The sequence below is a fragment of the Lasiosphaeria miniovina genome (genome assembly GCF_030549165.1).
Source record: "Lasiosphaeria miniovina strain SMH2392-1A chromosome Unknown B0T26scaffold_6, whole genome shotgun sequence".
In the NCBI taxonomy this organism is placed as follows: Eukaryota; Fungi; Ascomycota; class Sordariomycetes; order Sordariales; family Lasiosphaeriaceae; genus Lasiosphaeria; species Lasiosphaeria miniovina.
Window position 1 is genome coordinate 3,738,070 of NW_026848225.1, and position 22,379 is coordinate 3,760,448.

Below are 22,379 nucleotides of genomic sequence, written 5' to 3' on the forward strand. Positions count from 1 at the left end.
ATTGATGTCACACGGCTAGCGATAAGGGACCGATAAGGAACCCGCAATGCGCCATGCCGTGACAATGCAACAGTTATGAGCCCGGCCTAACCACCAAAAATCGCTTCCGCAACAGCATTTCCGCACCTCATTTCCAAGCTCGTGATCTTAGCCAACAGGCCACTCTCTTCAATCTTTGGTTCCTTCCTTCGATCAGTCAAATCAACAATGGCTTCGTTAGCTGCAGCGACCGCTACCGACACCGTCTACAAGCCCATTCTGACGCGCCCGTCAGAATTGCCCGCATGGTACGCTGCTCTCCAGAAGGTCGCTGGCGACAGGAACCTCAACAGCAAACGCCACGATTTGGAGCTCCTTTCTCAGCTTGGATAACCTGGATGCGTTCGTTAACCACGTGGCTTTCCTTCTGTTGCTCAGCTCCCGGGGCTGCCAACCAGGCAGGTCAGTCCTAACCGATCTTTTGGAGGATTCCCCGTTGGGCCTGACTTCTCCAGTGTACTCAACTACAGGGTCGCCCCATAACTCTCCGTCAAAGAATTGGGCAGACACATTGGCAAGAGCAGCTCAGACAACCGCAAGTTCGGTCGTACGGCTTGCAACTCAGCTGGAACTCCCAACCGACATTCCTTCTGTTGATCCATCATCGTCACCGTCAACTGCCTCTGGGGCGTGGGCTACAACACTACACCGAATGGACATTACCGCAGGCTAGAAAAATATGCTCCCCAGAACTGCCGAGGAAAGGGGTCTAGATATATGAATGAAGGTAGGTAAAATGTTGTATCATTTGATGGCTGATAGAGGGGAATCACCGCGACCGAAAGACCTAGGTTGCATGTAATTACGGACCACATTCAGGTCCGAACATCTTCAGTTTCAACCCACGATAGAGACATGGGTATTTACGTGCACGAATTTCAATTGCCATCACCAGAAGGTAGTTACCTAGGTATAACACACCAAAAGAGACGAAAATTGGTATACATAGTTACATTCCTCATTAAAAGGGGCATTAGACAAGCACAAATGCGACAACCGAAACAAATATAATATGCCATGACTAGCTCACTGACTCAAGGTACGCATGTGTGTGGTATTTCCATTTATATGATGATTACTGTTAATTGCAATTGTCCCCTTAAGGGACTCTAAAACAAAGCCTCCCTCAGGTTTTGTCCGAAGACAATAGCTACCTATATTAGCCTCAAAAGCGAACCGAACAAAGAAAATAGGCGGGAAACTCGAAGCAGGCCCGTTGCGGAGCTGAACTTGTAGCTGTCACGCAGCCTTGTGCGGTTGTGGGCGTTATGGGTGTCGACCGCGTGGTCGATGGTGAAGAGGAAGCCGTAAATGACTCTCTCGATCTCGGCTGGCAGGCTCAGGAAGTCGATCTCGCTGTTGTCGAGGGGAAGTCCTGACGAAGCTCTGCTGTTGCTTCCGCGGGTGTACGGAAGCATCCGGTGGGAAGAGGCCATTGAGGCAGCTGGTGACGGGGCCTTGGGCATTTTTGCTGGTGTGTTGTTTGCAAAAATGTGTCAAGTCTGAAGAGGTTCGGAAATCCGGGACAGAAATCCAGGAGAAGAAATCCGAAAAAGGCAGACGAAAATCTTTCGTGAGATCTTTCGCAAAATCGCTAGCGCGGCCGATGTGACGAATTGTGAGAAATGAAGCAGAGGAGAGATTTATAGGAGCCCCTGGGGCTCTTGAAAAGAAGCGCTGCTCTAAGATGTAGGTATCTATTCAAGAACAGTCCGCATAGAGAGTGAAGACGGGGGCGCGTCCATTGCCAGGCAGGCTGTTCTACTTTGGATGAAAGCCTCTCTTTGCTGCGGTTACTGCTGGATGGGCAATCCTCGCTCTTGCTCCTGAGTCTTCGGTCTGCTTCCTAGGTGGCAATCTGATAACTGACGCTTTCGTCTCCGCCGAGTCCCTGTGTGAACAGCCCTTTCCCTGAGAATTCGGGTAAGCACATCAGGGACCGGATAGCAGGCGTCCGCGTCCCTCGCACGTGATTTGTGACAACCAAACGGAATATATGAACAGTCTTTGAGCTAGAGCCCTCGGCCGGGTAGCCGACCGTTGATTCTATCACACTCAATGTGTAGTAAAGTTGTGAACTAATCTGTAACCATACGGCAGCCGCTTGCAAGCTGAGCATCCTAGCAATTACGCTAGGACAGCTCGAAAACTGAATCTTGTGTTCGTCTATACGCTCTTGTTAGTTACATGTAAAGCGTGATAAACGAACAGGTGCAGGTAAATAAATAGTTTAATCACGGCATTGAACCTCGTAGCAGGTGATAATGTAGATGTAGCGCAGAAGAGAAAAGTTGAAGGAAGCGAACGCCAGATTCGACTACCGAGGTCCCTTATGCCGGTAGTAAGAGGATAGATGCGATGAGACTGAAACTGCCTTATAGGTACTAGAGACAACCATGTGTTTGCCAAGCGAAAAGTTGTATGGAAAACAACCGGACCGTTGCATAGCGCAAGCACTGTTTTTCTAGGATCAGGCTCAAGCTAGAGCAGTATCTGCCCGTCGACTTGTCGAGACTGCTTCCGTTTGAGTTGGGTAAAGTTGGGAGTGAGCGGGGAAACGAGAGAAACGAGAGAAACGAGAGAAACGAAAGGCTACCGAATATTTGAGCTGGTGAAACTCTTGCCCGGCATGGCGTGCTCGAGCAGGGTGAGTTGAATGTGTGTTTAATGGATTTTGATCGTAATTAGTGAGACGAGGAATCACATCGGGTACGTTATAGTTTCGTGGGGCTGATGGACGCCATGATTAGCAACATTAAGTTTATAGCTAGCCTCTGGTAGATATCTGCGACGAAGTCTAGGATTGATCAATATGCTAACTATTTGGCTTTGTAAATGTTTGGGCACTTTGGCGTTCATTGTGTCTGCCGTCACAAGCGTAATGTAGGTAGGTAAAAAACAAGCCTCCTGCGAAAAGCAGGGGCAGTTGCACAGACTTGCCCAAGCCACTGGTTTCATGTTCGGCCAATACAATTACAATCGCATTGCAGCGGAAAACAAAGCCCTAAATCCCGCATGGTCTCTCTTCTCTTCGGAGCAACATCAAACTACTATCTTTCTGCTGGATCGGACTCTCAGGCTCGAAGCACCATACCAAAATCTGACGATTGATTGCTGTTTAGTCCAACATGGAACCCCTTAACCCGTTCTTTGCATCCCTCCATCCGCCCAAACTGAACATCGTCCCGAGCAACCTCCTCCTGGACGCACACTGCTGGATAATCGGCACCGAAACCACCGGCAACAACACCTTCTTCCGCTCACAGGTCGTGCAGTGCTCGTACCCAATCAGCGGCGGCTACGGGCCGACGGCGCGGTACGTCTACTACTTCATGGCCATCCTCTCCGTGGTCGCGCACAAGCAGTCATGGGTTGCCACTGCCGCCCTCGGCTCCGTCATAGTCTACAGCTCCACCGCTGCGATCCACGCCCTCGTTCTCGTGTACTTCCGCAAGCTTCTCACGCCGTAGGGCATGCTGGATGGCAATTACGAAACCGCGCTCGTCGAAGGAACTTCCCTCTCGGGGCAGTGGGAGGGCGCTGGCCGTGGGTTTTCAGTTTGAAGTATGGGTTTAGGGTAATAAAGGACCACGTGGGCCACTAATAGCAGCTAAACGGATGGCGAGCAGTGGACTAGTATTTGATATATTAGATCCAATGTTAGGAATTTCAGGTTTTAAGCCAGGCTTGTAGCCCTCGCCCCCTAAGCTTGAGCTGAGGAAGTTCGGTACGGTTGTTCGCTCGTATTTGGTACAGCCCCTACTCAGTTTTATAATCATATCCAGGGCATTATTCGTTGCGTCGCCACTTTATTCATGGTATTTTTCACTCTCCCGATACCGGGGATTTCGGGCCAAGGTATGAGGACTCAACACTAAAGTCTGATCAGCGTTACAGCTGAAGGTAGAGAAGATAGAAAATATAATGATATTATTCTCACACTGCAATAATAAACAGTTCACCTGGGTATCTAGTCGATTATTATGCAAAACCACTACCCTCAAGGTTTTGATCTAACAATCGCCTTAAACCCAGTCAAAGTAACCCTTTGGATTTATGGACACAATACTGCCAACGAAGGAACACTAAGCCCACGCCAAGGCACACCAGACCACACTCGCAAAGTTGATCTGTGTCGAGGAGTTGGTGCTCTAGCGAAAGTACACCCTGCCATCAACGGGGGTATGGTTGTCAAAGTCTTCGGGTATTCCATGGAATTTCCCCCCGAGGCGGCTCTGGAGGCACACCAAAAAGATGTCCAAAAGTCCCCTGGGCGATGTAGACCAGTCCGTCAGAAGTAGTTTTCTATCCTACCCGTAAGGGCTGCGAAATCACTCAGTGCATCGATTCGCCGTGTTTCCTTCTGAGCATTTAAACATCGAGAACCGGAGCAATGTCTGACAAACATCACAACTCTACGTTGAGCAGGGGTATCCTGGCCGCAATAAAACACGTCTGCCACGAAGCTGAGAACCATTTATGGACGTCGCTCCAGATCCAAAGTTAATTGTAAGTCGGCCGAGAAACTGAGCTCCTCTGCCTATCTATTAGATACGCTTTTTGGCATTCGGCACCGTGCCCCAGCAGTGCGATGCAGAAGAAGATGCGAATTCCCACGAATCTCCTGTAATAAAGCCTAGCTTTTGGTATATCTCCGTCCTTGCCTATCATCTGCTCACATGATGACCTCGTTCGCAACATCCTACAAGAACAACAGGTTAGCGGTACACACAGAAGCGAGATGCGTAAATGGGATGGCTTACCCTCTTCAACTCTTTAAATGGCAGGCATATGCAGTTCTGCACACGAACTTCATCGCCCACTGCGCACTCCTTGCCTAGAATGGTGATGGCTTGCACCTTGACACCATTCTTGATGATGCTTGTCGTGTGGCTGGTCACCGGCGTCGGGGTGCCTTCCACGCGAGCCCAGGCACCAACCCTGCTGTTCCAACCAATAATTGAATACAGCACGCAGGCGTCATGCTTGATCTCAGAGTCTTCCAGCACGATAGACTCCTTGACACGGGCACCAGCGCCAACCGTGACGCGAGGACCAATCGAGACGTTGGGCCCGAGCTTGGCCGTGGGGTGCACATTTGCGGTTGGGTGGATGTACACAGGAGGAAGGATGTTTGGCAACGGCGTGGCCAGCTCGTCTGAGCCGTTCTGCCATGCCTGCTGGAGATACAGCGCATTGGCCGGGATCGCGGAGCCGGCCGTCTTTATCTGACGCCAAAAGTCCTGGGTTTCGTACACGAAGAACTGCTTGTTGTCGGCCATGTCGCTGAGAATGTCTTGCTCGAGGCGAATCACTTCGTTTTTGCGGCTCTCGTCGTCCTCATCGTCGATCATGAAGGAGCTCTCGAGGTTGTCGGAGGAGGGATACGAGACGAGGCGAGAGGGCCGGTCGGTGCGGCGCTTGATGGCGCTACGAATCGAAGGGAAGATGGCCTCGGTGCTGAAAAGGTAGACACCGCAGTTGATCAGATTGGAGATGTGGCTCTCTGGTTTCTCGACGTAGTGCAGCACCCGGCGGGTGTGGGTGTCGGAGACAATGCAGCCGAAATTCGAGGCGGCGTCTTCACTGACCCGTGTCCCCAGAATAACAGCCTCTGCATCCTTTTCTTGGGACAGCTTGAGCATCTCGTTGAGTGGGAAGCTGCAGCACACGTCCGAGTTCAAGACGAAGATGTGCTCGGGGCGGCCCTTGAGGATCGCATCGCGGAAGTGGTACAAGCCACCGGCCGTGCCCAGGGCTTGGTATTCGCGGAGGTATTTGATCGACAGATTGGGAAACTCGGTTGCGGAGTCCTTGATGAAATCGCGAAAGACAGACTCTTCGTAGTAGCCGATCAGGTAGACTTCGCTGATTGAGGGGACCTTGTCGATGGCGGTCAGGCAGTGCCAGATGATGGGGTGGCCAGCGACGTCGAAAAGTGGCTGCGAATTCGACCACGTTAGCTATGGGTATGCGCAAATTGCTCAATGGCAAAAGAAAACTCGGTTTCGAGCGGTGCCATACCTTAGGGACATCGAGAGAGAGCGGCCTGAAGCGGGTGCCGCGCGAAGAGCCTCCAACCTTGACCTTGTATTAGCAAGTGCCCGCGAACCCAACCCTCCCTCTACCAATACCGACCGACTCACAAGAATGACGGCCTTGGTGGCGCCAGTGGCGCCGTTCGCTTTCTCGCGGTACGGAATTTGAAGCGACATAATGGGTATCTTGAAGACTTGCAGGCGGAATGCTATTCCACGGAATCAGTGGCGGCAATGGCAGCTAGGGTCGAGGACACAAGCCAGATATCGCCCGAGATCCTCTTTTTTGGTCCTTGGGTCCCCTGAAATCTGGCTTGGCCCCATGTGAGCCAAACTCTGGCCGGGTTTGGCCAGTTGTTCTTGGTCCGTGCGTAGATCATCCAACCACGCTTTGCCAATTGGGGTTAGTTGTACCCCGCCATGTTTCCCAAACGTCCATCCCATTGCCGTCGAGTTATCACGACCTCTCCTTAGTACCAGTCCAAAGCTAAAGCCTTATTCTAGGAGTGAAGTACTTCTATATACGGATTCGTATATTAGCCTGCTTTAATCTATAAAATCCGATTGATCTTTTGATTATATTTTCTCAGTTATCCATTAGTCCCTAGTTACTCCGCCCTCTTGAAATGACCTTGGAGCAAATACGGAATGGGAGAAGCGGGGACGGGGACGGAGGAGGATAGTCACATTTCGTTGGATTACATAGGATGTGGGTGAGACAGGTAAGTGGGAAACCGATTCACAGATATTCACAGCTTTCCCGCAGAAATCCAGTGCCATGACGTGAAGCCCAGTTCGCGTCTCGGCAAAGGAACCTGGCAAAAATGCCCCGCTTTCGCCCAGCCCCGCGCTGTTCCGTTGATGCACCAATGCTTCTCCAGTCCAAGATAGGATATGTTAGTTACAGCGCACACTTGTGCGTGGGTTCCTAACAATGACCATCACTCACACGAGCCCTTCTTGAGCTTCACTTCACACGCATTTCACAGTGCCAATGAGCAGAGTCAGCATATTCTTCTGCCGCTCCTTCCTTCCACCTCTCACCCTTCCACCTCTCACCCTTCCACCTTCACCCTTCCACCTTCCGCCTTCCACCTTTTTCCTTTCAACGCAGACCACCCACCTTCACCTTACCAACCTTTGGTACACTAGTTCGTCAGATTCCTCACTTCTCCCGAATCCCATCACTCCCCTTAGGGTTCTCCATATTTTCCCTTTGGCCTGCACCGTTCCGAAAGGCATTTGTTCCTTCCTTCAAACATCACGCAGGACATTGTACACCAAAAAAGCCTCCCACCTGTACGATCCTTGGGGCATGCGTTTTCCCTTTCAGATTGTGGTGGATGTCATTTTGTACACTCTGCTCTTTCCTCGTGAGAACAAGCACGTGAGTTCGATCACCTTCTCGCACCCGCCATTTCTTTCACACTCCCACTTCTTTCCCCGCCCTTCCGTTGCAACACTGACAATCTTCCAGATGAACGAAGATGGCCAACCACAGGAGTATAAAGTCTGAGCCGGGTCGCAATCGTCGGGAAGCAGCAAAAGCTTCCAAGCCAATCGCCATCCCAGCGGCAATTTACCGTGGCTCCGAAGGAACCGCGACAACTCCATCTGAGCAGGCAACGAAGCCGTTCACTGTATCTGACCCGATTCGCGGAGCGCGTTCTAATGCGCGTAAGTTCAAATTTCTCCCTCCGGCCCATATGGAGTTACTGGCTAATCATTATTCCACAGCGAGCGTAACCACCAGACGGCCACCTATTTCCGCCGCTGGAGACGCCTCTATTGACGAGGATCTCAGTGAGGATATGGACGATGATCCCATTTTAATGGAGGTTCGAGGCAAGCCAACTAAGGCACATCCCGATGAAGACCAAATGTCAGCTTCCCAAGCCATCTCAACCACACAAGTGTCGTTTGTTGGGCCCAATCGGGCCCTCAAGGACTTCGGAAAGAAGTTGAAGGACATAAACGATGCGCTTGGCGAGCTCCAAGCTCGTGGTATCCAGCATGTCGCAAGCCTGCCAGAGTTGGTCCTGGTCGGCGACCAATCTTCCGGAAAATCTAGTCTGATGTCTGCAATCGCTGGTCTTAGTCTCCCGCGGAGCACTGGGACTTGCACTCGCTGCCCCATCCATATACGAATCTCACGAGCAGACGCCTGGTCCTGTCGAGTGTTTCTCAAAAGGGACTACGACTTCGTCCCGCGTGGCCATCTTATCACAACTCAGGATGTCACAAAGGCCGACAAATTTCCTCCTTGGGTTCTACTAGAACCTGTCCATGCTGAGCGATATGAGTTCAAGTCTATCACGGATCGGTTTGACTCTGACGATATAGAGACGATCTTACGTTGTGCTCAAGTCGCCATCTTAAACCCCAGCGATCCTCACCAGATGTTCATCCCAAAGCTCAAGGGTGAGACCTCGGATATGCTTCGCGACCAAACTCTTGAGCGAGTTCGAGAGAAGGAGCTCAATTCGGAAGCCCAGTTTTCTCCCAATACGGTTGCTCTTGAAGTCAGAGGCCCTGAGCTGGCTGATCTAAACTTTTACGATTTGCCGGGGGTATTTCTTTCGGCCAAGAGGCCTGAAGACAAGTTCCTAGAGCGTGTCGTCCAAAACTTGGCTTGCGAGTACATATCGCGCCCTAACGCCATGATCCTCTGGGCGGCACCCATGAATCAGGATGCCGAGAACTCGTTTGCGTTTAACCTCATCCGCGAAATGAAGGCAGAAGAGCGTTGCATTGGAGTTATGACCAAGGCGGATTTGCTACCGACTGAAGCCTCTGCCAGTTGGATGTCGATGTTAAAAGGACAAGCACATAAAACGGGGTTTGGCTACTTTATTACATCAAGGCAGGGAACCGAACTTGAGGAGCAAACCAAGCTCGAGGAAGCCTTCTTCAACCGAACGGCAGACAATGCGGGCCAGTGGCCAGGAGTTTTTGAGCAGTTCAAGGACCGATGCGGTGTTGAGAAGCTCAAGGCTTTTCTCTCCTTGAAGCTTGGAGAAGAGTTCTCCAAAGTGTCAGTCCCCCCCTCCCCGTTCCCATTCCCATTTACAACCCACTGACAATAGATAGGCTGCCAGAGGTCAAGGCAAAAGTCAACAACCGCTTGTATGATATCGACCAGCAGTTGAAAGAGTACCCGGACTCGCCGCCGAATCCTGAGCTAGAGATAATGAGAAGTCTCTCGGGTTTCAGTCTGAAGGTAAAGGATCTGGTCTTGCAACAAGAGTTTTTGAACCTGTGGGACAGCCGTTTTGTGGAGCCATTCAAAGCCGAAATTCTGAACAGGAAGCCGAGGTTCAAGGTACAGGAGCCACCTCGAAAGCCTGCTGGAAGCGCAACGTCACCTATCGACCTTGATAGCCCAGAATCCTTGCCAGCCCGTCGGAAGCGCCCCATCAACGATCAAACCCCAACTGCAAAACGGCAGCGTCAAGAAAATGGCGCCATCGCGAAATCGGAATATCCCGACAACTCCGCCGGTCCTCGTCGTAACATTTATCACTCTTCGCCCGGTCTCGGTAGCTCAGCTGCCAAGTCGCTGTGTGATATTCGAGACATGATTAAGAGGAGCGCTATCCCGGGCCAACCTGGTCTGGTATCACCCAGCGTGTATCAGCCTCTCTATACGGAGGCTGCGAAATCGTGGGATGTTCTTCTGGATTGGTTCATTGAGAATACGGTTGGCTTTATCAACACCGAAATCACGAGAATCTTGGAAGATGCGTTTTTTCACTTGAAGAACCGATTAGTGTATCAGGAGTCGGTCAAGCACATTAAGGCTTTTATCGAAGATTGTAAAACCGACCTTCGGCGAGGATTGTTTGAGATTTACAGCCTAGAGACACGGCGTATCTTCACCAAGGATGACGTCGTCCTCAGCCAACACAAGGCCATGGAGAAGAAGATTCTCACCCGACACCGATATTACCACCGCATAGCTGCGCATCATGGCGAGAAGGCTGGGCCCATCCCTAAGATGGATGGCCTTACCGATGAGGAGCTTGCACAAGAGGCCGTCAAAATGCAGAGAGACCTGAAGACCATCGGCCCCGATGAATTCGACCAGGAGCTGACCGTCGCCGCGTACGTGCGTGGCTACTACCTGACCGCCGCGCATCGATTCATTGACAACGTCTCAATCCGCGTCATGTCGGGACTACTGCCAAATATCGCCTCTGTAATTGACAACTACTTGTACGAAAAACTTGAGCTGGGCGGGCGCAATGCGAATTCGGGCATTCTCGAGCGGCTCATGAGCGAGGGTCCAGAAATCGCCGGAAAACGCCTCGACTTCCAGAACGAGCGGAAGCGTTTAGAGGAAGCCATGGAGATTATAGTCAATCTGGAGAGCAAAGAGGGCTCTTCTGCTGGGCTTGGTGAGTCTACCCAGAACCATCATTCCGGAATACGTGTTCAGCACTCGCGCGATGCGGCATCGAACGGCAGCACCTACTCGGCCACCCAGTACGGAGAAGCTTAGGCACTATCTAAAGGGGCTGGTAGTGACGTCCCGCCCTTGGTTCTACTTTGTTTTTGTGTTCTCTTCCTTTCTTTTGCTGTTGTCATCTAGGGACCTTGCTGTGTCTTACGGTATGGCAGGATGCGTTCTCTTGGCTTGGAAATTCCAAGTTGTGGAAGATTTTAGGCCGATGTTACCATCCTCGGATTTGTTGGACGAAGAATCTCCTTGTGCCAGGATCTGGAAATTGTTCTCTGTTGGCTGGGGTTGTCAGTTGTCATGTCTAGGTAATTTTTTCAGGCGTTGGGGTGAATATGGTCAGCCTAACCAAGAGGAAAAGAATAAGGTGCGCAAATGGGGTTGGTCTTCCCCCTTTATTGGACGGCGTTTACGGCAACGGTTCCTTTTGGGGAACAGTGTCTAGAACAACCACTTTGGGGGTTCCATTTGTCTGGGGGATAGTAATTTGTGGAGGGCGTGTCTAGTGACACCTTTTTCTAGGGTTGCGTTTGGCGATATTCTTCATTAGATGTCTCTGAGCTGGCAACTTCCCTTGCAGAGGTACTTCGTGGGCACTGCACAGTTCTGTTCGCGGCACGGCGAGAAACATCATTGGGATGGGGTGCGCTCGTTTAACTAGACTGTCAACTATGAGATGAAGTTCATCTGTTTAACACGCAAGTATTTCCGCATTTCCTATTACTCGCGACAGACAAGTTCCGGGTTGCCATCGATATCCCCCAAAGCCCCAAGGTCGGCGTTTAGCTTTGACACGATGGAGACGTCTTAAACTTTGAGCTTCCGATAATCCAATGTCGAGACGTCAAAATTAAATGTCCTGAAAATGATCGCTCTCTCTTGGCAGTGACTATGAATTGACTGCAATTTTCGCATTCACAAGACAGCAGCAAGTTGACGGGAAAAGCGATGATATTAAGACGCCAAAAAAATACTTCTCCCAAAGGTTTAGTCATTTATTAAATACATCAGACCTCACAACTCCCTCAATCATCTCTTCCATTCCTCCAGTCCTATGTATTCCTTTACTTCAAAATCCATTTCCGTAGAATGCTTTCGCGCTTGATGGCCAAAGGTGTACGGAAGCCGCTACTACAAGTCTTTTGTCGCCGCCTTCTTGGCAATCAAGCCGCTTCAGGGCTTCCTCACTAAAACCTACTCAAAATACAGCACCTTTGTCATTTCCACCCCACCACCAATTCTAACAACGAACTCAACGCTAAAATACAGCTATTTCTACCCATCTTGGACGCAGCCAATTATTAATTAAGATAACTATCTACGTCCTTCTTCTGTTTGATCGCCGCAGTAGCGCCGGCTCTGGCAGCGGCTCTAGCAACGGCTCTGGCGCTGGCAACTGCTCTTCGGCTTCGTCCTGCCGCACAACCTCTCTCTCTAATTCTTCGCCTTCCGAATACACCTCTAATAGTTGCCACAGAGCCGAATCTACAGATTCTAATTCCGAACCCTCCATACCTTCTTCCTCCAACAATAACCTCCACCATACGATTAACCTCACGGCTCTTCAGCCAACCTGGCCGGCCCTCCTTCTATTCGTTCCTCCCCTCGTAGCGAATAACCTCCTATATGTAGTGAGGAATCCTTTCAATCCATTCACGTAGCCACGGTCTTAGACAGAGCTTGCTTGGCTACTCAAGCAAGCAATTCACATTCATTGCACTCATATACTTTGAGTGGCATTCCAATTTGACTGTGTTTACCCCGCACGACAATGTAAGGAAAGAGCACCAACTGGCCAGGCCACTGCCCGTTGGCATAAGCCACCAAGCCGCACTACGGCGCCACAACCCCACAAGCTTTCACAAGCACACGCAGGACTGAGCCCCTGAGCATGTATATAAACAGTGGCCCTCGCCCCCTTCCTTTGCGAGGGCCAGGTTGAAGTCTTACCCCAATACCAGTCATTGCTTGCACTTCTTGTTACCTTCACTGTGACCACCTTGATCCGGCGTACCTGCCTTCTCTCACACGCGACTCGCACTGAACTTTCGAGGGAGGTGCGATTCGTACGCGAGAATCTCTCGTACTATTGCTTAGAAGATAAATATCTACGACCTTTCGAGGGAGTAGAGAGGTATCTACTAGAAGAGCAAAAGAACCGATCTTACTAACCGTGAGGCTCTACGATCGGCGGAAATTGAGAAAGCGATCGTAAGCATCACGGCTAAGTACGCTAGGGCCTGGAGCTGCACGCTATACTGCACTAACCCCGCTAAACGGCCCCGCCGTATAATAAAGCGGTAAACCACTGTAAGTGAAGGCAGGTACGCCTGATCAAGGTGGTCACATTGAAGGTAATGAAGAGAGCGAGCAATGACTGGTATTGGTAAGAGACTTCAACCTGGCCCTCGCAAAGGAAGGGGCGAGGGCCACTGCTTATATACATGACAGAATGCAGGGCAGGGCGGGCGAGAGGTCATGACAAAGGAGTGAGGTCTTGGCCCGCTCGGTACGCGTGTAGTTGATCTTGTTGTGGGTTGGGGCTCTTTCCTTACATAGGCACTGGGCTGCAGAGAAGAAAGGCGAGGTTATCGGGACGCCAACCTTAGAGGCGGGGCATCGTGTGACGAACCTCCTGGTTCATACTGGGCGGACTGCAGGGACGGGGTGCCCCGGGCCAGTCCTGGGGTATGGGGGGATGCAGCTAATAAGAAAGTGCCTAGTGCCAAGACGCTGCTTGGCACCTGGCAAATAAGAGCCAGACTCTTATTGGCCTACGAAACCTACAATGCAATGGCCGTAGCCACGGCCTACACATTCGTTACACTCATACGCCTTGAGTGGCATTCCAATTTGACTGTGTTATCGTGCGATAAATAGCTTGCCCTTTGTTCAATCTTTATTATTACCAACCCCACAACCCAAGAATTACGTAGATTTAGATAGCGGGCCAGATTGTAATGAGGGGCACGTGACCTTACGTACTAGTTAACTGTACCTCGACTGTTTTATTTCCCCACCTGCCTTCCCACACCTGCCTATTCAAAGCCGCACTCTCCTCTGGAACTACTCAAAGGTGCTCGTGCTCGTTCCATTTGACCTTCAACGGTGTACGATACTTTCGTAAGCGACTCCCAGCCGATAGCTTCGTCGGCTTCCAGAATGGCGCCCAAGGGCTTAACAGCTCTCTCAAAATCAGGCGACATACCCAAGCGCGATGTTGAGCTGTGCAAGACAGTGGTCGGCACAGTGGTAAGTCTTAAATGTGCGCCCTAGCATCCTCCCCCTCTCCTGTCTCTGCTAATCTTTGCGTCGAAGTTGAGCCAAGTTTTGTATGCCAGGTAGGCGCAACAAATCGCTCACATGCGCCTGCCTCAGACTTTGACTTCGGTATAGATACGGTTTCCCGCCGAGCCATTTTCGAGTCCTACCGCTGGACCAGCTTCTCTCGACACCCTTCGGAGAAATCGTTGACTCTGGTTCGCCAATCGCATTCCACGACATGGAGCTTCTGAGAGACCAGGAAAGCACCGTCTTCTTGCGCAATACCGGAGACTACGACTTGAGCCGACTGATGGGCATTTTGGTACGTGACTGTTAGGTTTCGCCATTCTCCTAACGATATGCTACTAACAGGCGCCGCCGGGAATAGACGCGAGACATTTTTCCAATGATCGAGAGAGAAGGACTACTCCGGTTCCGAATAAATTGTATGCGCTCAAAGACTTGGAGCGAAGATTACTTGGTTGAGTACTACACCATGGTGTTCCAGTATAAAAAGGATGGAAAATGCAGCATCGGCATCTGGAGGGCAGCAACCGACAAGCAGCACGTATCTACCAGCAACCTCGAGTTGTGCAAATTGGGTGACTATCTTAGCCGCCTGCCTCGATTGAGAGGTAAATTTCTCCTCTAAATCTCACCAATCGTTGCCTTGTGTCGCGGTCTGTTTCTGACAACACATCTAAGTATCGCCGGTCTACTTTAATCTGGCCTTTGATGCAACCAAAAGCACAGATGAGCCCCTGATTGGAGTTTGGAAGTTCAATCGGGCACAGTTTAACGAGTCCAACCTTCGATTGCAACACCAGGGAGGATTCTGTCACGAGAAAATCGCCGAGCTGGAGTATGTACCTCGCCATAACTTCTCAAATCTTCGGCTGACATCTCATAGGGTGGCACCACTTGTTGAAAGTGACGCTATTGAACCGCAACAGCAGCCAGATGTCGAGGCGTCAACCGTGCCAGAGACACAGCCAATGGAACAGGATCCATATGACGAGCCAACTGAGCTCGATCCATATGAAGAACCATTGGAACTAGATCCAATTGTAGAGACTGAGACAAAAGGGAAGCAAGAAATTACACCGAAATACAAGACGACACAGGCTGGACGATCCAAGGAGCGCTCGACCCGAGACCAAACAGCTCGACACAAAAAGCACCCGGCGACGCAGCCCTCGCAACCCAAGCCGTCAACCAAAACATCTAAGAAGAAAGGAAACAAGCAAAGTGAGAGGACTACTGAAGATGTACAGAAAGATGTAAAGACAGACAACAAGGATAGCAAGAAGGGAAAAGGACAGAAAAGGAGCCTTGCTCCAAAGAGAAAGCCAAAGCCCCCTCTTGTAGGACTTCGCTCAGGCTCCCTCCCGGCTTACCATTCAAGTCACTAATTCTACCACACGAGAATGTCGCGTTGCGTATGACCGCAATACAGGAAGACCGACGCGAAAGCCAGAAATACATCTCTGGAGCCCATAAAAGACCCAGAGACAGCAACAGCATTAGCGACTCTATGAGGGCTAAGCGATCGAAGTCTTCGTTAAGGCAATCTGACGAGTTGCTTGCCGTCGATCAAATGCTGGACGGATTCGTGATCGCTGAAACGCTAGCTAAAGGTGAATATCACTCGCTAGCATCTGTTCCGCAAGTCTCGAACCGAATGCAAGGGGGATCTCAAGAAACGCTATTCGGAAATATTCTTACCAGCGACGGAGGCCAATCAGGTTCAGATGCCGACGAAACCATGCCCTTTCCCCAAAATCTTCGAGATGCGAACTTGGCTGCAGATTCGCAGCGCGTGTCGCCCAAGCAGCTAAGTCGACGAGCCTCAATGCTCTTTGACATCACTGCCTCGGAGATGGGCGAGGGTGACTGAAGAATCTTGGTCTCGCGAGGGCGGTTAGTCAACCCTGTTCATGGCATTACTAACCACAGATTGCGCTTTCTGAGCTCGGCGTTTCTACGAGGCACTGTCTGCTTTCGCCCAATTAGCTTGTTTGTGGAGGGAAAGGCAGTCAGTTTAGTGCCCGCTATAAGGTTTAGCGGTGGCTGGGTGAATGTCGTATACTGGAGGTTCGATATCCCGATTGCTGTCTGGACTCGCGGCTTTGTTAGGTGCCAACTGCACGGCATACAGTTGTTCCTAGTTTGCTGGCACGGAAAAGAGTGGGTTGTTTGTCATGACGGCTGAAAGGAGGTTTGGTCCATCTTGCTTGAATTATAAGACAAGAGTCTGTGGTGGTAGGTTCTAGACTGGTACGTAGGCAGGAAGTGTTGACATGGCAATTAGTGTCATGCACAGTGCTTTGATGGTGAAATGTGGATCTCGTCCATGAAAAGGGGCAGTTAACAGCCCCTGAGTATTTCACATCTCGACCGACGAGACTATTTTAACGCAAATGCAGCAATATTAAAAAACTCACAAATTTGAGAGAGGCATTGACAGCCATTCCATATTTAGCTTGTGTTGACTTGGTTTCGTATTGGCCGAATTCGAAGACTGCACGAATTACTGTCGAGATTTATCATCAGGGGCTGGATGGAGAACACGACAACAGTGTCACGTTAAGGCAGTCGGCCAACGACAGAAAACCCCTCTCCAAAGTCAATGGGCTTATTGGGCCAATATCTAGCATCAAAACCCAACAGGGTATTTGAGACGCGCATTTTGCGTCGGCCCGGACCACGGCTAACGCCCAGGGGGCGGCGTTCCGACCTGTCATCGGGCAACAGCTCGAGCGGCGCGGTGTCGGCAATAGTGGGCTTTTTGTCATCCGGTTGGCCGTAAAATCAGGGGAGAGGGGAGACAGTACCGTCGTTGGCCAACAAGAATGGCCGGAGGAGTTAACCTTGTTTCCGGTGCAGTAGTGGGACCCCTTTGCAACACAGCGCCTTGTGCTCTCTTTCCGGGCTCCGAAGTCGACATCCCCCTTGCAAAAAATCGGGCGAGCTCCTGTCCGGGTTGTGAATTCACATTTCCCAAATCGGGGCACGGGTTGCACACACACACTAGAGTTAAGCTACGGGGTACGGTATGCAACTGTCTAGCTGTAGCGGGAGCGGGCGGCGTTGAGATCCACGGATGCAACAAGGTCGGGTGGCCTTCCCACGGAGGGGCCGCGATGGGCATCGGAGCTTCCTTGGGACGGTTCCTGATTTGTCAAATGGGAGCTGCAGTTTGATCGTCAAAGAAATCGGATCAAGAAAGAACGACTTCAGCACAAAGCTTTTGGGGAAAGCTTCGATAGTTGACGAACGCCTACAGGTCGGTGGTGATCAAGCAAGAGAGAGGCCCCGATCGGCACGGAAGAGGGGAGGGGAGGAAGCTTAGACCATGGGGTCGGCCATCCTGGCCCCAACAAAGAAAGAAAGGAAAAAAAATCCTTGGTTTGATCTCCTCTCCGCCCGATCATGAGCTCTCCCAATATGTCGCAGCCGACTGGATTCCTTACTTCGAAATCTTCAATTTCTAACGCGCGGTTTACGGAATAGCTCTGTTTTGGGACGCGTTTTTGGCCGCCGTCGTGGAGGACAAAGTTCGTTTGGCCTACTGAGACGGTTGCATGCACCTGACGGGCACTGACAGGAGGTCGAAATCGCAAACCAGGTGCTGGGGGGGGAAAAGTTCGCAGTGTAACGACGCGCTAGCTTGACTTGGCCTTCCGGCCGGCCCCAAACAGGCGTGCCCGGGCTCCCTCAAGGCAGGCTTGAGGAAGGTGTGGCTGGTGGGTGCCCGTTGCTCGCTGGCGTGTGACTTGGAATGCACCGCACGGTGCAGCACCCCCCTCCCTGATTCTTCTCAGCGCTTCCAACGCAGGTGGTAACACCGCAGCGAAGAAATCGACATCTGCTGACGGGATCAAGCGACCGCACATGATGTGAGATATGGAAGATTGAGCCCCGGAAGCCATGGAACTAAAATCTCATCAAATCTCGTACTAAGTTGTGGCGAGTGCCTCAGCAGCTGCAACCTGGTGAGCTTACACATAAACCTGTTGGAACTTGGAAGGGACAACGGCGACTCGGTGTCAAAAAAGAGCCGCAGACTCAGCAGACACGTTGGCCACCCAGTTCCCCGGCTCGCCACGGTTGCGCAAAATCCGTGTTGGTGGATAAACTTTGACGCCCCAAAGAGGCTGGTGCGTATTGGTTTCTCGGTCGCCATTGGTCCGGGTGCACCAGGAAGACTGTGTTTAAGCCTATTATAGAACAACGCCAGGCATTCAGGGGCAGAACTCTTAACCATGTAGATATCTCGCAGTTGCAGTTTTGCGCCTGTAATTATCTAGTGCGCGGGGACTTCTTACTATGCATTCAAATCATCATTATTTACTGCTTTAAGATCCGAAATTCTGGGGATCTTGAAGTGTTTGGACATTGAGGCTCTTCAATGTTCAGTGAGACGCAGTCGCCCCGCCCCGTCGCAAAAAGCCACCATTGACAGTGGTCGGCGATACAGGCGCACTGTCTCCCACTGCACCGAGCGGAGGAAGGTGCTAGTGTCGAGTTGGGGTCCTCGCCTCCCAGAGCCAGACGGGATTCCAGGATTCCAATCTATCGTCACTTCACTCAGCACCAGGCAGAGAGCATTCCGCGGCCACAAGAGCCACGCTGTCTCGGTTTCCGCTTTCCCGTCCCATATTTACTCTTCGTCTGTTATTCTGCTGCATGGGATCCCACAACGTGATCTTCCCTTTATGACTCGGATCCTAGGCACACGGTGTGTTGACCGACGCTAGTCTCTCCCCTGGGCACCGCCTCCCGCTTTACTCAAAACCCACGGTGCCGCCGCCCTTCCTTCGTCCATCGCATTTACAAGCCTCAAGCCTACAGAAAACATTTTCGGCCGCTACGGATAAAATCATGATACGGACCTGATTTCGGGGCTCGCTTCTAAACCGGTGGGGGAAACTGGCCGCCAGCCAACGCGCGTTGGTAATACGAAGGCCAGTGGCTGGCACGCGTTGGGAAGACGGACACCGCAAAGTGACCCGAGATCCGGCCCAGCAATCACCTCCGTCGGCTCTCAAAGCCCTCTCAGCCGTTTGCGACGAGAAACATAGGCCGTACTCGTCTTGTCCAGCAGATCTCTCTATCCGACCCGCGGCCATCCCGAAAATCTCTTTTACCACGATTGCCCAAACACACGACGCAACTTGACCTGTACTCCTCTCCGCTAACGACCACTCCCCTCTTGTCATGAGCTCTCCTATCTCGGCCAGCAAGGCCACCGAGGCCTGCCGTCCACGATCCAGCCAGCGGGTGTCGATGACATGGGAGGAAGACGATGCTACCATAACCCATCACCGCGTGATGCAGTTCGCCGAAGAGTGTATCGAGACCAAGACCGTCACGACCACCACGACAACAAAGCGGGCATATCCAGCCCTCCTCATTCGCGAGCCGCGAGACTTGTACCTTCTCGATTCCAAAGAATACCCCCTCGCCTCGAAGCCTACTCCGCCCGAGTTGCGGAAGCTGACCCTCGACCTCGGCGACCGCGAGGGCGAGGCCTGGTCATTCGACGAGGATTCCGAAGTACCGGTAAGCCACCGGCCCCACACGGAATGCCCTCGGCGCCTTTTACTAACAACTCATGTGCTAGGTTCGGCGGTCCCAGAGCAGCGACTATGCCGGTAATGTGAAGTCCGAACCGGGTGTCGACAACCTCCCCGAATCGTCACACCGATCTCAGCATGTTGCTGCCGAGCCAACACTCCGGAGGTCTCGCAGGTCGAGCGCTAGACCCGCCTCGCCCAGTTACACACCACTTCCACCCAGGACGTCTCAGAGGTCCACAAGGCATGGAAATATTTCCCATACGGCATCCGATAAGGTTCGCCGTTCGGCGGTACATGGTACACGAAAGGAGTCGGATAAGGCGAGCCGCCTGCCCTCTGGGTACTTGGCGACACCCGATACTACCGATGCAACTATAGGTAACCCCGGACTCGACCGACCATCACGTTTGAGACACCTCCATCTCGACAGCGTTGATTCTGGCTTAAGCCAGTCAACGGCGAGCTATGATGCAGCAAGCCCAGCAGCCAGCGAGTCACAGACTATATTCAGCAACGTCGCTACCCCGCCGATTACTGACGCCGACCTCCCACCGTTTGGTGACGTTGACGAGTCTCTGCAGCAGACTATCCGTGCAATCGCAAGACCTAGCATCAACACGGTGACCGCTCAAGACGCCAGTCTGCCGAGCCCGCGTCTCTCACCCACTCTGGCAGCTGCTCAGCTCCAGGACCAAGTGGATGAGGATGCAGAGGAAGATGACGAAGCGGTCTTTTCTCAACAACTCACGCGCGTGGATCGAAGACGGTGGCTGGAGGATAGCCAAACGACTGAGGAGGGTGATTCCGAACTTCTCAGCATGGACCTGCCCCCAATTCGGTTCGACGCCGCCATGTCTCGTTCTAGACATGGACAGGCAAACGTTGCGAACCCCCGCTCAATGCTTGACAGTTTTGATGCTATGCCCAACGACTTCAAGACTTGGATGATGTACCAGTTCCTCCGAAGATGTCCGCGAAAGACACTTCACATGGTCGCGGACGTGGTCAACCCAGCTTTGAAGTGTGACTTCATGAAGCAACTCCCTCTCGAACTCAGCCTCCACGTATTGTCATATCTGGACCATCGCGACCTGTGCCGGGCGGCGCAGGTCTCTAAACACTGGCGCAACATGGTCGACAGCAATGAAACAGGATGGAAAGAGCTCTTGGACCGCGACGGATTTGAACTCCCTCCAGGAGAACTCCAGAAGGCTATCACTCAAGGATGGGGATGGCAAGACCCCGTCGGAGCCTTGGGCTGCGAACTTGACCTGAGCCTTCAGACTAGGCTGACATCCAGCGAATCCGAACTCATACGATCGGCCGTAAAGCAGGAAAAGCCCGAGCCTATCACAAAGACCCGAGCCTCGAAACGGAAGCGTGGTCTAACCCACATCAACGCTGATAGAGCCAAGCGACGTGCCAGTGCCCAAGAGATGAGGGATGATAGCTCGTCACCCATGGCAAAGATGCACAAGTCCGAAGGTCCTAATTCGGCTGCAAATGCGGCTGCCATTGCCGTTCCCGACCCGCGTCTTGGCCTCCCAACTCTTCGGAAGCTTCATCTATTCAAATCGCTATACAGACGGCATTATATGATTAGACAGAGTTGGACAAGTGGCAAGGTGAAGCCTGGCCATGTTGCTTTTGCTGCCCATCCACGCCACGTCATTACGTGCCTGCAGTTTGACGAGGACAAAATCATCACGGGCAGCGACGACACCCTTATTCACGTCTATGACACAAAGACCGGAAAGCTTCGTACGAAGCTTGAGGGCCACGAAGGTGGAGTCTGGGCTCTTCAGTACGAGGGCAACATACTGGTGTCTGGTAGTACCGACCGGTCGGTCCGCGTCTGGGATATCCAAAAAGGAATCTGCACTCAGACTTTTTTTGGCCACACATCCACTGTCCGCTGCCTGCAGATTCTAATGCCAACGGATACAGGCAGGGTGGAGGACGGCAAGGCCGTCATGATGCCACCGAAGCCTTTGATCATTACTGGATCCCGCGACAGCCAGTTGCGGGTCTGGCGACTTCCCGAGGCAGGCTCGCGTCGTTACATCCAGACCGGCCCCCCCGCTAACGATGATCAATGCCCCTATTTTATCAGAATCCTAGCTGGACACACACATTCGGTTAGAGCAATTTCGGCCCACGGAGACACTCTTGTTTCTGGGAGTTATGACAGCACTGTCCGCGTCTGGCGTATCAGCACTGGTGAGCAACTGCATGTTCTGCACGGTCATAGTCAGAAAGTGTACTCGGTAGTCCTCGACCACAAGAGGAACCGGTGTATCTCTGGTTCGATGGACTCGCTTGTCAAGATTTGGGACCTGGATACAGGTACTTGCCTGCACACGTTGGAAGGCCACAGCTTGCTCGTGGGTCTCTTGGACCTGCGTGACGAGAGATTGGTTTCTGCCGCAGCGGACAGCACACTTCGCATTTGGGACCCGGAGACGGGCAAATGCAAGAGCACCCTCGTAGCACACACTGGAGCTATCACCTGCTTTCAACATGACGGTAGCAAGGTCATTTCTGGAAGCGAAAAGACGGTCAAGATGTGGGATATGCACACGGGCGAATGCATTCAGGACCTTCTCACAGACTTGAGCGGTGTCTGGCAAGTCAAGTTTGACGAACGGAGATGCGTAGCTGCTGTACAACGCGGTAATCTAACATATGTCGAGGTGAGTACTCTTCTATGTCTTTGAAGATGAGAAATGCGCTAATATTTCTCTTCTATTAGATTCTTGACTTTGGAGCTGTTCGAGATGGCAAAGCGCCAGAGGAGCTCGGTAAGCGCAAACTTCTGAACGAGGCCGAAGTACAACGCCTAGTTGCCGAGGAGACGTGATCGTGACGGCGTTGCGACGATCCGATCATATGGGCCTGCAGCAGGGCAGAGCCATGAGCAGAGTTTATCATGTGGCTGAGGACTGTCTATATTGTCAAGGGAAGCATGGGCTATGATATGAAATGAACCAAAACAGA

The 22,379-nt window shown here is 51.9% G+C and overlaps 5 protein-coding genes across 5 annotated transcripts; 4 read left to right on the top strand and 1 right to left on the bottom strand.

Annotated features, from left to right (window-relative positions):
- Positions 1–3,167: 3,167 nt before the first annotated feature.
- On the top strand, positions 3,168–3,509 carry B0T26DRAFT_679416 (uncharacterized protein; the record flags this gene model as incomplete). The annotated part of the gene is made up of 1 exon (XM_060440356.1): positions 3,168–3,509. One exon carries the CDS (start codon positions 3,168–3,170, stop codon positions 3,507–3,509), a length of 342 nt encoding a protein of 113 aa, XP_060293396.1.
- Positions 3,510–4,757: 1,248 nt separating this feature from the next.
- On the bottom strand, positions 4,758–6,254 carry B0T26DRAFT_654435 (nucleotide-diphospho-sugar transferase; the record flags this gene model as incomplete). Its single annotated transcript, XM_060438545.1, has 3 exons — positions 4,758–5,981; positions 6,064–6,120; positions 6,186–6,254. 3 exons carry the CDS (start codon positions 6,252–6,254, stop codon positions 4,758–4,760), a joined length of 1,350 nt encoding a protein of 449 aa, XP_060293397.1.
- Positions 6,255–7,564: 1,310 nt separating this feature from the next.
- B0T26DRAFT_755212 (P-loop containing nucleoside triphosphate hydrolase protein) lies at positions 7,565–10,578 on the top strand (the record flags this gene model as incomplete). Its single annotated transcript, XM_060445929.1, has 3 exons — positions 7,565–7,754; positions 7,815–9,111; positions 9,168–10,578. The coding sequence occupies 3 exons, from the start codon at positions 7,565–7,567 to the stop codon at positions 10,576–10,578; spliced, it is 2,898 nt and encodes a 965-aa protein (XP_060293398.1).
- Positions 10,579–13,877: 3,299 nt separating this feature from the next.
- Positions 13,878–15,474, top strand: B0T26DRAFT_432216 (uncharacterized protein). The gene is made up of 4 exons (XM_060434973.1): positions 13,878–14,122; positions 14,189–14,435; positions 14,506–14,662; positions 14,711–15,474. The coding sequence occupies exons 1-4, from the start codon at positions 14,039–14,041 to the stop codon at positions 15,210–15,212; spliced, it is 990 nt and encodes a 329-aa protein (XP_060293399.1). The 5' UTR covers positions 13,878–14,038; the 3' UTR covers positions 15,213–15,474.
- A 3,137-nt stretch (positions 15,475–18,611) lies between these two features.
- Positions 18,612–22,347, top strand: B0T26DRAFT_432393 (WD40-repeat-containing domain protein). Its single transcript, XM_060434976.1, has 3 exons — positions 18,612–19,365; positions 19,427–22,075; positions 22,135–22,347. The coding sequence occupies exons 1-3, from the start codon at positions 19,021–19,023 to the stop codon at positions 22,240–22,242; spliced, it is 3,102 nt and encodes a 1,033-aa protein (XP_060293400.1). The 5' UTR covers positions 18,612–19,020; the 3' UTR covers positions 22,243–22,347.
- Positions 22,348–22,379: the final 32 nt, after the last annotated feature.

Coding starts and splice junctions, on each gene's coding strand:
- B0T26DRAFT_432216 (XM_060434973.1), top strand. CDS start 14,039: ATGGAGCTTCTGAGAGACCAGGAAAGCACCGTCTTCTTGCGCAATACC. Junction 14,123..14,188: donor GCCGACTGATGGGCATTTTG/GTACGTGACTGT, acceptor CGCCGGGAATAG/ACGCGAGACATTTTTCCAAT. Junction 14,436..14,505: donor CCGCCTGCCTCGATTGAGAG/GTAAATTTCTCC, acceptor AACACATCTAAG/TATCGCCGGTCTACTTTAAT.
- B0T26DRAFT_432393 (XM_060434976.1), top strand. CDS start 19,021: ATGAGCTCTCCTATCTCGGCCAGCAAGGCCACCGAGGCCTGCCGTCCA. Junction 19,366..19,426: donor ACGAGGATTCCGAAGTACCG/GTAAGCCACCGG, acceptor CTCATGTGCTAG/GTTCGGCGGTCCCAGAGCAG. Junction 22,076..22,134: donor GTAATCTAACATATGTCGAG/GTGAGTACTCTT, acceptor CTCTTCTATTAG/ATTCTTGACTTTGGAGCTGT.